Source organism: Bacillus rossius, chromosome 3, assembly GCF_032445375.1.
Source record: "Bacillus rossius redtenbacheri isolate Brsri chromosome 3, Brsri_v3, whole genome shotgun sequence".
In the NCBI taxonomy this organism is placed as follows: domain Eukaryota; kingdom Metazoa; phylum Arthropoda; class Insecta; order Phasmatodea; family Bacillidae; genus Bacillus; species Bacillus rossius.
In genome coordinates this window covers 112364922-112381996 of record NC_086332.1, presented here as the reverse complement: position 1 = coordinate 112381996, position 17075 = coordinate 112364922, and the positions used below count along the sequence as shown (strand labels likewise).

Sequence of the window (17075 nt, the reverse complement as noted above, 5' to 3'; positions counted from 1 at the left end):
TTGATATTTGTAATGCTCGTCTACATTAGGCGTAATTATTCGTGTGTATCCCTTTAGGATTTGTCATATATCATTGCTCGAGGCAATCGTATTTTGCTCAATTGGTTTTTTGTATTTACCTATCACTTAATGTTCACGGACAGCATAATTTCTAACAACTCATGATAATGGTGTTTCACCTGTCAGTATTATCTTTGTACTTTGTATGAAATGTTCTATTGTGTATTGTGTATATTAATTAGGCTCTGGGCTTAAATAAATATTAATTTTAATATTCCTATTTGAAACTACCTTCGTAGTCCCTGTTGAATGCATTGTTTCCTAATACACAAACACCTTAGTCTTAGCCGAATAATTTAATTTGGCCACTCCTTGTTTAGACGGCAATTATAGAAAGATAAGCTTTCAAACTTAAGAACCTTTGATAATTCTAAGAAAATATCTCCTTTCTAAAAAAATAATTTAAAATGCTTTCTTTTACTTCCTTTTTTCCAATAATTCTCTACAAGGGTATGCTGATAATTTAATCAGTTTAACGAGTTGTTGGGTAAGGTACATTTAAAGAATTATGACATTGTGTAAATGGTTGATTAGGTTGCAACATTAAAAAATTCTGTAAATTGGTGTGAACAAATGGTATTTTAAGGTACATTGACATGGTCCCAGGTTGCGACCTTCTGAGCCCGATGTGCCACCACCTCTCCCCTTACACGCTGCGAGCCCCCTCCTTCCACCACCACCCTCTACGACCGCCCGACGAAGTGTGTGTGTGTGTGTGTGTGTGCGCGTGTGTGCGTGTCGGCCCGCGCCCGCCAATGTGACGTCAGTGCTCCGCTCCCGAGAGTTGCCGAGTGAGAGGAAGGAGCTTCATGCACCTGTCGTCGCTTTCGGGGGTTTTCAGTGATACGGGGGGAAACGGGCCTCGCCACACACGGGCTACGTCACAGCCCTGAGAACAAAGTAGCCGGGTCCACAAGCCCATTATACATGTGGTGGCGCCCTAGGATACGACGAACACTTCAACTCCCATTGCAGTAGCAACATTAAAAATATTTTAATTGAGTAAGGATGCTTGGTTAAATTACCTAGTTATATTTCAAATTGGTAATTCATAATGATCTTAAGAATTTTTATTGTGACTAACCAAACATAATCAACCAACCACACTATTTAAAGTATTTCATACATTGTCAACCTAACCTACCTTCTACACCAATTTTAAGTATTCAATTTAACTAATCAAAACTAATTACTCATTAAAATGGGTACTTTATGTAGGATCACGGCACCTTTTTAGAGAATGTTTGAAAAATGTCAGTATATAAAAAGCAGTTTTATTATTTTTGTTCAGAAAAGAGGTTTTTTTTCATTGCTGCAGATTATATACACACAATCATCTCTATAACCTTCATAAAATTATACCAAAAAACTAAAATATTTTACTGGCAAATCATTGACACATAGTAGGTCTTAAAAAAATATATAAAACTCCCAACATTTGGCATAACCTACACATTGAGTACATTTCTAGTTGTTGTACTAACCAATTAAGTAAATGTAAACAAAGGAATGAGACTTAACGTATGTAAAACATTGTTAACATGTTTTATCATAATTTTAACACTTATTTCTTGGCCTGAAATATAATTTTGGAAACCACTGTTAATACACAAAAGTTAAGAATTACTATCAATGAGCACATAAGTAATTTATATAGAACAATTCAGACATTAAGGAAGATTATAATTTAATTTTGAGTAATATACAACAAGCACAATATGGCGTTTTGCAACCACATATAATTTCCCCACTCAAATCATCCTACACCAATGCTCCTTGGAAAACTAAGGAACCAATGGCTTGTCTGTACCCTTTCCACTGATTGTGACCACCAGTCATTTAGTATTGAAAATAATGGATTCCAGTGTGTTTGTACACAATGGAATACATACGATGTTATGTAGTGAGACTACTGTTAGTGGATCACTTGAAGTTCACGTTATACAAATTAATTTCACTGCCAGTAACTAAAAATTTGTATTCCTAATACCCACAACAGAATTCTTATTAACAGACTCATCCAAACAGTGTTATGTAAAAATGACTACTTCTGAAAGTAGTAATTATTGCAAAACTATGACTGCATACAGGTTAGTGTGTCAACAAACTTCACCAATGTATAGTACATAAAAACATGAAAATTGTGAAATGCAATTATTGTTTTCAATTATGCAATTTCCCAGGGGCTCTACTAAACACACAATACAATTAACTTACTTCAGTATGCAATCAGTTGTCCATAAAAAAAGCTTGTTTTAACTCCTAATCCAGAGACAATAAAAGTGGTTTGTAATGAACACGAACCTAAATATGTGACTATAACAGGAGATGCTCAATTACTGCTCCTAAACAAGTGCAAATGTTTAGGTGAGAGAGTGATCATACTAAGTTAGACTGAACTGTGTGTAACAACCCAGATTACAGCCTTCCTCATGCAATCTAGTAATAATCATTAGTTATAAATTTTTGTCATATTTCAGGTCAGACGTAAAGTATTTCACCGGGTTTATTGTTTTTATTTTTAAAATACATAAATTTATTTTTAACGTTTTTTCTTTCTTTCTTTCTTTCTTTCTTTCTGGCTTCTTTGTGTGGGAAGGTATGCTGACGTAATTCTCCTTCATTATTTCCACGACGGAGGCTTTGTTTCACACGCTGGACGTTCGGTCACCGGGCCGAGCAGGCCGTGGTCGGGCGATGGCTCGGTGTTTTATCTTTTTTTATGTACATTTAATTTTTATTTATTCTGTTGCGCGGAATCTATAGTGTGATTTTACATGAATAAAAAAAAAGATAATTACATCCAATATTGCGTATAAATTTTTTCGTGACATGCTACTAACCTGCCTGTATGTTCCACTCTCACCTAATTTTGAGCTAGCCGGAGGTGGTGAGTGGTGACGTGTGCTAATTAATTATAGTAACAAAGACATTGCACCAACAATTACATTAGATTATGATTGCTATGAATTTGTTAATAATAATTTAAATCTGGATGATGTGGTCTTAAAAGTGTCATTACATAAGAATACTATTAGTCTCGACGATACAAAATTAGCAGGACATAAAGTGGAAGCTGTGGAAAAGGCTATACATGAAGAAGAATGGAAACTAAAACATTAAAATGTAATGTAAAAACTTTCTTGGGATGTGTATACTCTTTGTATTGTAGTAGCAATTATTGTTCTGTGCTTCTGATGTACCAAATGTAAAAAAGCTAAGTGGTTTCCGTGGTCGAAAGCTAGTGAATGTAGATCCAAATTAGGGATGGGTCGGTACCGGTTCTCGGTTCTCGGTTCCTACGGTTCTCAGCATTTTAACCGGCACCGAGAACCGCAGCTAAAATGTCGGTGCCGGTACCGGCAGTATAGCAAAACCCTTTACGAAAATAGTCCTTCACTACAACTTAACTGCAGCATAAAATGGCTCAACTCACGTCCAATCCAGATATGAATTATTTTTTTGGACTTCTGTGGAATAATATTCATCTCTAACTATAAAATAAATTACACGTGAAAATGTTTAATGTTCTCGTCACATCTGTAAACAATGTGCGTTTTACAATCAAAACATAACAGTTGAAGGTGCCATAGATGTAGTTCATAGATGTGTGCAACTCTATAACGTGCCTCAGCAGAGATGTGAGAACAGAAAGACGCCATGTTTGTTTCAATTTGTTTTTAAAAATAGGCAGTTAATTGAGTCTTTGACACGTAAGTAAGGGTAACTGTTGTATGAACAATTAAAAGTGCAAAATTCCACAGAATATTTTTTTAATAGAATTAATGATTGATTAAAAATTTTCCGTAATAATTTTCTGCATTCTTAAATTTTATGCTTTTTGTGCAGTGCTTTGGAGTGTAAGTTCACTGCATCTGCAGCCATTTAGAGTAATGGCTAGTAACTTTCTCTTTTAGGTAAACAGGATTGCTTTGAAGGGGGAAGTTTTTTTTTTTTTTTTTTAATAATAATAAATGTTAAGTGGTGTATGGATGTGTAGATGTATTTTACTATTGACTGGTCAAACAAAATGCTTGATGACACTTGTAAAGTATAATTATTCTGGCCAAATAGAGCAAATTGTGTAAGAAATGGCATCAGAAGTGTGGCAGTAATTTACTGTTGACTGTGCAAACAAACTGAATTCAATGTAGGCAATAAGTTTGATGGACAATTTAATATTTTAATTCTTTGAAAAGTTCACCATCATTGTATTTATTTCCATTATTGTAACATTTTCTTTTTATTCCCATGTTTTAAAGGAGGGTGTATGTAGATTTCTTGAGGTAATTACTAGATTAATATAGTAATTTTTAGATTAATTAAGTGTTCTCTATATTATTTTGAATTAATTTTTTTATTAATACATATAACATTTTTAATAGGTTGGTGTGTTTACTGTAGCTTTAAACAGTAAATTGTTGAAGATGTAAGTCTGGATACAGGCTTTTTAGTGCTTTTTTTGTAGCCAAAACAATAAATAGTTTATTACTTAAAACACCTCATAAATAATGTGTGAATAATATTTATTTTATTGTTTAAGTCAGAACCGAGAATCGATTTTTATGAACCGGTACCGAACCGAGAACCGGGAAAAAACAGGAATTGACCCATCACTAATCCAAATGTCTATGTTTTCATTCTCTCATTGTCAACATTGTAAATAGAGATACGAGGTATGATAACACCCATCCTTCAACGAGGGACATAGAGGGGGCACAAACATTAGCACGAGATATCGTGGCAATGAGCAGCCATGGAGATGAATATGTACGATGCACCCGCACCATGTAGGTGGTAGCTCTGCCAGTCAATCAGTGCCTGGCTTTCCCTGATGGGGAAGAGTAGTTGTGTCTGGGAATTCTGGAAGGGACCCATGTAGAAAATGTTATTTTTATGGACTTGTTTGTTAACTGTTTTATTTAAACTTATTTTAAATAGCATATAATTATAAGGTTAGTAATATGATATAAGTCATTGTAATTAGTAGGGATGGGACGATTCCAAAATTTTCGTCTACGATACCCGATTCTCAATTCCTTAAAAAATCCTTCGATTCTCGATACTCGATACTCACCTAGTTAACTTAATATTAAATAATTCAAATTCTATTTGCAACATTTTTTTTTTTTCCAGCTTTCAATACATATATGATGTAGCATACATCATAAATTCATATTTATCAAATTTGAGTACACAACTAAGTTATTAACATTAACTCATATAAATGTTTACATTATTAGAAGTTAATGGCTCATATGTCAAAGGGGTCAAACTAATCTAAAATTTGTTTTGTAATACGTAATAAATTATAAAAAAAAATTTTAAGCTTTCCTTGAGCAGTATAAATTATTTTCGTTCATACAACTTGCCTAACTTAGAGAAGGGTACAAATTAACTAAAAAATTTGTAAAATGAAACAGCAACAAAATTAAGCAACAACTAGAGAACTAGCAAATAAAAGTGTTGTACTTGATTGTGGTATTTCGGCATTAAGTTACATTTCAGAAACACAAATTGATTCGTTGTTATTTCGGCGTTGTGGTAACGACCCAACAAAATCTATAAAACACTGACCAACTAATCATCATCGTCACACCATTAGAAAATGAATGTTTGTTTACATTTTTCAGCTTTTTGGCGCGATTTAAAATGCTTGTGCTGCCCCGTACGGCTGGGTGACGAAGTAGCCTGGTTCGCCCGATAATCTGCTTGATACTACGACGCTGTTCCAAACACCGTTCGCCCAATCATCTGCTTGCTTTTGTATTTATTTGGTGTCGCTGTTCCAAGCTGACGCCAGTGCCCTGAGCGGTGTGCGTGGACTTTAAAACTTCGCCTGTTTGTCTTATCTATCCAAACATTATGCCGGAAAGGAAAATAAACGCCGTAGTTTTGTGTATTTTTACAGTATATTTTTGGGTTTAACATTATAAAGTGAGCGTGTGTAAGCTTTTGTTTGCTTTAGTGCATTTATGATTTATGTTCAGTAGCGGCCATGTTGCGGTGTTTGTTTACCAGTTACGAGACAAATCTTTTACCAAGTATTTAAATTTCCCGTAAAAACATTGCGATTTCGCGTTTTAATACTAAATTTCGTGGAGAAACGCTGTGTTGTGGCGATTTCGGGTAAAAACTGTATTTTACTGTGATTTCGCGTTTATCGTCGTCTAATCGCGATCGCGAAAAGAACAGGCTTCTTCTAATACGCAGTGATAATTTTTTTATAAATAATTTTTGTACTTTGACTTGTGTATAACATTGACCCAAGTTTTAGATATTGTTTATTTTTGGAAATATGACTGTTATATATGCGTCTAGTCAGTCATAACCCCACTCAAAGAGTCGTTAAATAATTGTATCTGAGATTTGCAATGTTGTGAAATGTTTTTTTTTTTTTGCTACATGCAGGAATCGACTTTTATCATCGATTCTCGATTATCGATTATTTAAGTAGAATCTGTAGGTATTGATGAAATTGGGAATCGGTTTTCCCATCCCTAGTAATTAGTTTGAATGGCACACATACAGTTGGCCCGCTGATGGGTAGAAAGGGCATGTACTCTGTGGACGGTACTGCTAACATTAAGATGCATCAGCGGCCAAGTTTCGGGAGCGCTCCATGACTCGTGACTCGAAGATGTGACAACATGAACTTTGCAACGGGGCATGCCTGGCTCGGGACATATGCCAGCGACGCAGAGCCGGAGACACTATCTTGGGCAGGCTTCCAAACTATGTAGATGTTAGGCCTGCTACTGCTAGGTAGCTTGATGTATATGTTATGTAAAAGTTGAACTTAGTAAGTAAAAGTGCAAATGAAATTAATGGCATTAAGTTCTTTCCTGGGGTACACAACCCTTAAATTCAGCTATGATATACTGCACCCTTCTGCACTCAAACACACACCTGTCCGTCTGCAAAGAATTGATCACAGCGGCATCCAGACACAACAGATATGGTAAAACCTTATTCAGTGTATGGTTTACAGTATGCTGTGAATCCTTATTCAGTTTATGGTTTGCAGAATGTGGTGAATCCTTATACAGTATATGATTTTCAGAATGCTGTGTATCCTTATTCAGTCTATGGTTTGTACAATATGGTGACTATTTATTATATGGTTTGCAGGATGTAGTGAATATTTCTTCAATGTATGGTTTTCAGGATGTGGTAAATCCTCATTTAGTGTATAGTTTGCAGGATGCAGTGACTCCTCATTCAGTGTATGGTTTGCAGTATGCGGTGAATCCTTTTTCAGTGTATGGTTTGCAGGATGTGATGAATTATTATTCAGTGTACTTTTTGGAGGATGTGGTGATGAAACATACATCAAGGCACTCTATTTTATTATTTATATTATTATTAAACCAAAACATTTAACAGATATTCAACCTCATTTGACAGGAAAGCACTAGATCTTAGTTTATGACTTTTATTTAAATTGAAAAAAATGGCATTAGCACACCCATAAATTTAAATGACTTAAAAAAACTTTGGTCATTTGTACCTGATACTATCAGAACCGTAATGACTTCCATAACCATGTAGAGAGCCAGTATCACAAATAGGATATGTACCCTACCTGCGTTGTCGCGCTGCGTCTCACCGGTGCAGTCCTTGGGTATTTTGTCGATGCACTTCTTGTGAGCATTGCAGTGGCAGTCCTTGCACTGCATGCCCTGCTTGAAGAGGCCCTTGAGCAGCTTGCGGCAGTGCTGGCACACGGTGGGACGCGTGTACGAGTGCAGCACGAACGTGTGAGGGATCCTGATCCGCGAGGCTAGCTCCTTCTCCACCCAGGGCGGCCTGCCACCCAGCGATGGGGACCGGCTCTGCTTCTGCGATAGCAACGGCAGCTGCAGCTGCAACCATGCGTCACACGTCAACTAGCATCAAAGCAATAAGGGGGCACACTGGCTTGCACATTACACACCCTCTTTAAGGAGGGTAGTATTAAATTATTTTATTTCCATAATTTTATGTTTTTGATCATTATTTTAAATACATCATAATATAACTATCATTAATTGTTTATAATGTTTTTTTCCATTGAATAGTTTTTAGAAACTTAAGGGGGTGCCTCCCATTTCAGGTCATGATTTTATATTTATATTAATCACTGATCAAATTTTAGATTTTTTCAATTGTTTCACTTTTACGAAATAAAAAATATATTCAGCGCATACTTTTTGCATACTTAGCTGCCAAAGTTACATTTTTAACATTTTTGGGGTTGTACAAATAAGGAGAATTAAATTTATTGCAGAACTGAAACTTTTTAGGTTTAACTGCAATGATACTGGCTACTTCGATGATATGATTTACATATCTATCACAAAAACTCATTTCATGTTTCTTGGCTGTCAAAATCGTATCAAATTTGAGAATTATGAATATGCATATGAACATCGCACCTCAAAACCCAGCCGCCCGGCTACGACGTAAGGATGCTCGAGGAGGCAGCCATACCAGCAGGGACCCTTAAATGCTGCAGTAAGGTACTGCGCTACCATACTCAAAATAAACTTCGTCACGTAGTAAACTGTGAGAAGTACGAGTGATTGGTTTCGGTGGGGAGAAGAGGCAGTACTGGTGTTTATTACCACTAGTTGTTATTCGGAGGCATAACGTAAGTGGTGTGGGGGTGGCGCAAGGAATTGATAACATTACCTGAAATGTGACATAATAGCTGTACTTGAAAAACAACAAGGATGCCCAGGGCTGATCAGATAGTGGTGGCAACCATTCTGTTTTGCGAGTGGTTGCAGTGATCCCAGTTCTAGCTTAAGAAGATCGTCGCGAACTAGTAGCTGAACTGTCCGTACCACCGCCACGGCTGACATCACAGCAAATGTACCGTTTTTCAGCATTTTGCTGGGCGTACACTCGTTTTTGCTTAACTTTGTGTGTGTGTATATATTTTTTGTTTCGGCAAACTGAACGCTCGTTTATTTTTAATATTTTCTGTCATGGGGGTAATTTATTAGTAATTTTTGTCTTTAAGTGAAGGTATGTTATGTTTAAACCATTTGTACTGTAATTTATTATCACATAATTATGATCTAATTTAAGTGCATCAAGAATCAAAGAAAATAACTATAAACAACTTTGATTATTTTAAAGTTTAATTAATTATTATATTTTGGTCAAGGCAGTGTGCTATTCTGTTTTCGAAACTATTCTTTAAATTGCACATTTGTGACAATGTTTTGTTAACTGTGTAATGCCATATATGGTGACTTCCTTCATTTTGGCGACCATCATGTGAATAACAGTGTTATTATTTTCTCTCATTTATCTACCGCATCCATGCGGTAATTTCAATTTTGGTTAGCAGCCAATTGGCAGCCCACGAGTCATGGATCAGGAGTGATTTTCCTATGCCGGCCATGCTATGATCAGCTTGTAAACCCTTGTTCGGAGTGGAGGATGTTCTCCTCCACCTTTTCTGGGGGCTACGGGATGCACTCACTCATGAGTTCAGGAAAGTGATTCTTCGTTTTCCATACTTCGCATGAAGCATGTTGATTTTGGCTGAACATGTGGACAAACTACCAAAATTTATTTTATAACATTTTCATAGTTTGTTTTTATTATTATTTTTTTGCTAACATATAAATTTATGAATTAAAGTACAGTTTATTAATTTTAATGTTTTGAGGCCCCATCTTTTAAAATTTAAGGTAATAAATGTAACAAGTAACTCATGATACTCTATTTATTTAATGTATATGTAGATTTATAAATAATTATGTAATACTGTAAAACTCACAAATTTTGTTTTTTATATCAAATATAAATGGTGGTCTGAAAATGTGTTAGTTTCTATTTTTCCTATACTTACATATTACCCCCTAGTTAACTTTAAAATTTATTTCTTTTGTATAATTTTGTGAGCTGGTTGTTCAGTCGGCCTACCTTTGTACCTAAGTACTTTTCCACCTTAAGGTAGGACACCATTGAGCCTAAGGTTCATGGCAACTTCCACTGCAGGCCTTTCTCGGAATGGTTGATCCTACCCAGGCTGGGAATGGTCGGTAGACAAAGCAGATGTATGAAGATGGGGCGGATGTTTCGGGATCACCGGGTGGTGGTGACCAAAACCAGGACGTGGAACCTGAGGTGGAGGACGGAGTGAACGTGTCTGGACGGTAGCATCCTGGTGTCAGGGACCGGTACACGAAACTCTGAGCAGTCGCAGTTGCCGCAAGTTGCCTAATGGACATCATGCAGCAAACAGAGGTGGCCTGCAACTGGGCCGCGAGTGGGCGACCAGCTGAGCTACTGACATTGGCAAGGCGAGTGGGTTTATATTACAGTTCATTAAGTACTTGGAGCCTTTATTTTTATTGTTTATTTATGTTTGTAACTTAAGTGAATTAATGATTTTGTTGGAATTGACTTAATTTGGGTAGGTGTTTATGACTGAATGTAGTACATGCATTAAACATAACTTGCTTGTAATTTAAACAAGTGTGCTGATTGGTTACATGTGGCTTGTTCTCTTCAATTTTGCGTTCCGCCTAATTTCGGGGCTGTTTTTATCAAATTTTGATATCACTGATTTCTTGTATTACAATTTCTCTAAAGTTTTATATCATCTGTTTGTAGCTTAAGTCTTGCGCCATCTTAGAGGAACTAAGCGACTGTTGTCAGCCTATCAAGCACTCAAGTTAATTCTTTTGTTCATTATACATGATGAGCCCTATGTAGTTTATTGGTAATAAATGCTTTGTTACTGTCAAAGCACACCCTCGCTAATCATTTTCGAAGATTGTTGTGGTACCCCCAGTATTCCCCAACAATACTAATAGGAAAACTAAAATATTTGAGTGGTATTTCTGTTTCAAAAGAGGTAAAATGTCAATTGATAACAAACATTGCTCTGGGCATTCTTCCACAGCTCACACCGACTAAACTATTGAAAAAATTCGCAAAATATCCTGGAATATAGATAACAGACCATTGAAGAAGTTGTGGAGCTGTCTGGAGTGACTTGGAGTTCAGATCAGAAAATTATGACGAAAGATTTAGGGATGAGAAGGGTGGCTGCCCAACTCCTGCCTCGACTGCTGACTGCAGATAAAAAAAAATTCATGAAGTAGTATGCTGTGTTTTGAAGGAAGAGTCTGAAACGATCCAAACTTTTTTTCAAGGTCATCACAGGTGACGAATCATACGACCCTGAAACTAGACTGGAAGATTTCCAGTTCGCCTTACCAAAAAACCGCTCGTCAAGTGAAATCAAACATCAAAACAATGCTATTTGTTTTATCAATATGAAAAAGTCGTCCAGTCAGAGTATGTTCCACGGGGTACGACAGTTAACCAGGCTTTCTAGCTGGAAGATTTGAAAATATTGCGCAATTTCCTGATCTGTGGAAATTGGGTGACTGGTTAAAGTGACAGGACACACATACTGCAACATTTGCAGACGTTTATGCACGTTCTTTTCACACTTTTTATTTTCTCCGCCGCACCACCACAATAATGCACCTACTCACACTTTGACAAAAAAATTGCATGACTCAACCTTGCCCCCTGCAATTTTTTTATATTTCCCAGAATGAAAATAAACACGAAAGGAAAGTGTTTTGTCAAACATTACCAAAATAAAGACAGAGGCACTGTTGTTAATCAAAAAGGATGAATTTAAAAAAAGTTTTTAACAATGAAATAAAAAAAATTGGTCAAGTGTGTTAGTGCCAGTGGAGAGTACTTTGAAGGAGATTAAAGGTTTTTGTTTCAATTGTAAGTAAATACACGAGAAAAAAAAGTTCAGTTTCTTTTGGTTACCTCCTCGTAATGTTATAATATTACATCAACCTATTGGTTTGATTTTTCAAAAAAATTTGGATTCATAAAATGATTTCCGCTAGTTTTTTATAGCTACAACTTATAAGTATTTAATTTATATATTTTTTTTAAATTTAAAAGCCTTTTATTTGTATTTCCTTGAAGATTTAGAGCATTTGATAAAATTTCTTTCCAACTACACCAGTAGTTGATATAATTTTATTTTGGTCTTATAATTGTGTTGACGTCGACCGGGGCTACGCCCTCCCTAAACCCGATGTGCCTCACGTCTCGCCCTTGCAGGCCCCTCCTCCCACCACCACACTCTATGACCCGAATGTTTCAAACCACCCGCCGTAGTGGGTGTATGTGTTTGCCGGCCCGCGCCCACCAGAAAGACGTCAGTGCTTCACTCCCAAAGGATGCCGAGCGTGGACGAACATTCCCGAGGCAGACTTTATTTAATATTAAATTAATTATGTAATTTTATTGTTTTCAGCCAGTGGGATAAATTAATTAAGGATTTATGTATGTCCATTTTTTTTTCGGTAGCACGCTTTATTTAAATGCACGGTAATAGCCGTTGGCCAGATGTGAGCGTTACACCCGCCTCGAGGGCTCGCCGGAAGGTAGTCGGTCGCCGTCGCTGCCTGAGGAAGGAGTCTCACACGCCTGTCATCTGCAACTCTCGACTATTACTGATCTGCATCCATCTTACTACAGTCAAACCTCTCTGAAACGACCCCTCACGGTTCCCAGGAATAGGGTCGAAATAGGGGGGAGGGGGGGGGGGTCGTAATATATGTTTTCCGAAATTTTCTGTTTATTTCAAACCCCCCCCCCCTTTACCAAACCACTACTCGCTAAGAAACCAGCCGTATAATGGCAGGATGCTGTCACTCACAATGCTAGACGGCTTGTTTTCAACCCACTTCAACCTTCATGACAAGTCCGTCACCATACAGGCCACCTCTAAAGAAAATATGTCAAAATACAGTTTATTTTTACTGGTTAGTTTACATGTAAGTTTTCTGCTTGTCGTAGTTAAATACACTAGAACCCCGATGTCACGAACCCCGGATTTAACGAAGCAGTGATTTTACGAATACATTCTCAGGAACCGTCAAAAAATCTGATATTTTGGCACCAAAACAAAAATAATTGGGGAAAAAATGGTAAAACTCACAATAAAAGGTTATAAAAAGTCATTATTTAACACGCAGCATATATTTTGTGTGGGTTTATAATAATCGTACTAATGTTCGTATAAGAGAAAAAAAAAATTGGACATTCTGCTTGAAAATACGACAGCAGTAGCTTGTGCAACGTAAGTGGGAGCGCGGGAATCTCGTCTAGACAGGCTGGCGGCAGCACAGGTGGCGGATGCATGACGTCATACGGCCTACCTCTCCTTCCCTTGCCCAGACTTCAAGGTTCATCCCACCCAGGCATACAAACCATCGTGTCTATCTCCCCCTTTGGCATGTGAAACTGTCAACATCCTTCCTCCCCTTCTCCAAACTGCGCGCGACGAAAGCCAGGTTTGTATAGTCCATTTCTGGTAAAATGAAAAATTTTTAAGGGCCCCTGCGACAGCCATTTACCGTTAATTGTTTTGATACAATTGACGCATGGCAACTACAGTCGCGTGCCGCGCACAGCCACGAAAAACCTACGCGATTTCCAAACTACACTAGATTTCCGACTGGAGTTTGTTGACAAAAAGCATTTAAGAATTTGTTAATGCCCAACTGGTACTTTTGATATCGGATCAAGAGGATTTAGAGGAGATAAAATGGCTAAAAGGCATGTTTTCGAAGTTTTAGGTGTAAAAAACCAGTTACAAATTTTTTGAAAGTATCAGAGGGAAATGCATTACACCTTTATCTTTATTTTTCCGCCATATAATGTTACGGTCACCGCTCAAATTTCACAGTTATCTGACGGGAATGAGATGACTGCGCGCCAGTTCAGAGCCTTGCACTTAGATGTTTTACCGCGCTAGAACTACCATTGAGCATCGCTCTTATCATCCCGCTTACGAACACACGCAGACCAAGCTGCGCCCTAAAGCTGATTAGAGGAAGCACATAGAAATGCAAGGCAGTATATTCTTCCAGCCTATCAACCAGGACCCGGGCAAGTCTTGACTATCAAGCATTTCACATTCAAATATAAGAGACTTGTACTGTGTAATTTCGGTGTTATTTAGCTGTTATTCTTAAAAATCGCTTTTTTCGCATTTTTCATATATATTCGCGGAAAATTGCTGGCGGCAGCGGCCAAATGCGTGGTCGCTTCGTTATTGCTCGCGCGAGAGGTGAGACGTGGAATGTTAGAAGAAAGATAAATGCGGGGGAGACAGACGGCAGCCAGTGTGTTTCCTGCATGGGCGTGGGGAATAAGTGGCGTAGCCTTTTTTTTATGCTGGGTGAAGTGACCTTTTTCTAACAACCCACGGGAAAAGATAATTGCTTGAGCTGTCAAAATAAACATCGCTGCGGCAGTTAAAACAAGTCGAGGCGGGCGTGCATCCAGTCGGTCGCTGTGTATTGTTAACCGATAGTAATCAAAATCAAAAGAAATCCAGCAGGTAGCTTTGCCTTAACTGCGTACCGCACTAGACACTTGCAAAAAGCTAAACGTAAACACATTGCCACAAAAACCTTTATCTGCACCCTACCGGCAAAGGGACATGAAATGGGCATTATTAAGCGCTGACAGCGGTCGACAGGAAGTGGTATCTATTTTAGGTATACGCTGCCTAAGGCAGTACAGCACTCGGCAAGAGAAATGCAGTAACACGCTACTCACTTCAAGAAACTTATTTTCTGTCCGATTTTCTTCGGATTTTCGGCAATTTTTTCACGGTTCCTCGAAATCGGGTTGTAATAGAGAGGTGGTCGCAATAAATGGGGTCACAACAAAAAGGTTTTACTGTATTTTTTTATATAAACCATTTTTCTTTAATTTCAGGACTTACCTCAAGCAGCAGATTGTTTTATTTACATTTTATTTCATTAATATATCAGTGTGTTTTGTGCGCGTGGCCACGTGGGGAGGAGACTTTAGGCGTGTGGGCCGCCTTCGAGAGCCTAACTTATTGTGTGTGTTAATAAATAGCGTGACCCCCGCTGAGAGGGGACGTAATTACGTGTTTATATTGATTCTGGGGGAAACGGGCCTCGCTGCACACGGGCGACGTCACGGCCCTGAGAGTAGAGTCGCCGGGTCCGCATGCCCGTAACACATGTGGTGGCGCCCTAGGCATCAAGCCAAGTATGTAGATTCGAAAATCTGAACCCCCTTTGCGACAGCAGTGTAATACAGGTATGGACTATGGTTGCAATTACCTTTTTTTCACCTATTCAGGTTAGTCAGCGTCTTTATGAAGTACCATGTAGGTCGAGTTTTGGGCAGTGTCTCAATAATAATTAGGGGTAGTCAAATTTCGTTAATGATGAAATCGCGAAATTGTAAAAAAAATCACTTGCACATGATGTGTAATACGTACAAATAACCTTACTGGGTAGTCATAAGACATTAATATACTGCATTTCGTTTTAACGAAATTTACTGTGATGCGCGAAATCCGTAGTTTTTCACGAAATATGACAAAATCACGATATTTGCACGAAATTAACATTTTTTAATGCGTAAAATCACCTTGAATCATTCTGGAACCTGCACAAAACGTTTATTATTCCAAGAGGTTATATGTGAGACGCCATCTTTGCTTTTGTTTTTCTCTAGAACCCATAGAGTAGAGAGTGGCAATAAACATCATCACTTTAGCTACTGGTGGACAAATCACAGATGGCGTTGGTAGTTACGAGTGTCGAAATGTTCTATGATTTTATTTTCACAAGTGCGTGTATGCCGAGTTTAAGTTATTTATTTCCGAATGGATGCAATATGTATCTCTTCCGCATTCTATGATCGTTTTCCGTTAAAGTTTTGTGGCATGTTGGTCATATTACTGTGGTCACTGTGGATAAACGTATAAAATGCCGAAAGTTGTGAGTGTTTTCGAAAGAGCTAAAGAATATGACGACGAAGGATTTTACGTGTTCAGTATAGAAAAAGGAATCATGATGTGCAAGTTCTGTAATGTGCAAGTCGACTGGAAAAGAAAAGACACGTGTGAAAAACACTGTAAATTTCGAGCATCGCACAAGGTGAATAAAGATAGATGTCAAGCATCAGGTTCTGGAAAAAGCGTCAAGTTACTCTAGAAGAAAATATCTCTATTCACAAGAAAACAAAGAACGAGAAAACTAAACTGGCCAAGGATACAGTTTGCGCTTTTGTTAAAGCAAATATACCACTTCAAAAAGTTAACCACCCAGCAATAAGAGAATGGCTGAATGAATATGTGAAAGGTAGGTGAAACTAAACTAAAAGTTGGTACAGATTTATTTACAGATATATTTATTTGACCCCTCTTCCTTAAAAAAAATATATAAATATCCCAAAACACTTTAATTTAGTGCTACAAATATTCCTCTATGGCAAAAGGCGCACATACGAAATCCATACCCATTTTGGAGAAATTACCATTTACATATTGTTTATATATAAAGCCTGAGCATTTATGCGGTAGCCGCTACATTGTTACTAGTTTACATCACATTTTCCATCTATTTTATCATTTTAGTGTCTCATAACACGATCCTGTGGTACATGATGCTTATTTTTTTTAGCAGTGGGGAGGTGCACAGCGCCGACGTGTTTCGCACGATAAAAAATTAAAATACGTAAAAAATAAACCTGATGTAGTTTATTTACTACGCAATTTATTCACGTCAGGTTTAGCCTCCCCACTGCTTTTTTAAAAAAAAACATGTACAACAGGATCAGGTGTCATGCCAACTGGACAATTTTTCAGGCTCTGAAATGATTAAATAGACAATACAGTCAAACCTCTATCTATCGAACTCGCATGTATCGATTGTCCGTGTTTATCGTATACTTTCTACGGTCCGGCAAAATTGCCATACAACTAAGGTTAAAAAAGTCCGCTTGTACCGATGTTCGAATTATCGTTTTGTCCGCATTGATCGTACAAAATATGTGGTCCCGTCACTATAAATTATAATAGATGATCGTTTAACCATAAATATTTTGCAGAAATAACCATTTATTAGAAAGAAACCGTCATAAAAACAGTAACAATAGTATAGAGTAGTAAAAATCACCTTAAATCTGCAGCCAAG

General features: G+C 37.5%; 1 protein-coding gene across 2 annotated transcripts in view; it reads right to left on the bottom strand.

Annotated features, from left to right (window-relative positions):
* Positions 1 to 17075, bottom strand: part of LOC134531150 (serine/threonine-protein kinase D1) — a 157764-nt gene that overhangs the window by 99902 nt on the left and 40787 nt on the right. For both annotated transcript variants that reach the window (XM_063366769.1, XM_063366770.1), the window contains exon 6: positions 7646 to 7925. In XM_063366769.1, the coding sequence (XP_063222839.1) occupies positions 7646 to 7925 (280 nt within the window). The remainder of the gene's footprint in view (positions 1 to 7645; positions 7926 to 17075) is intronic.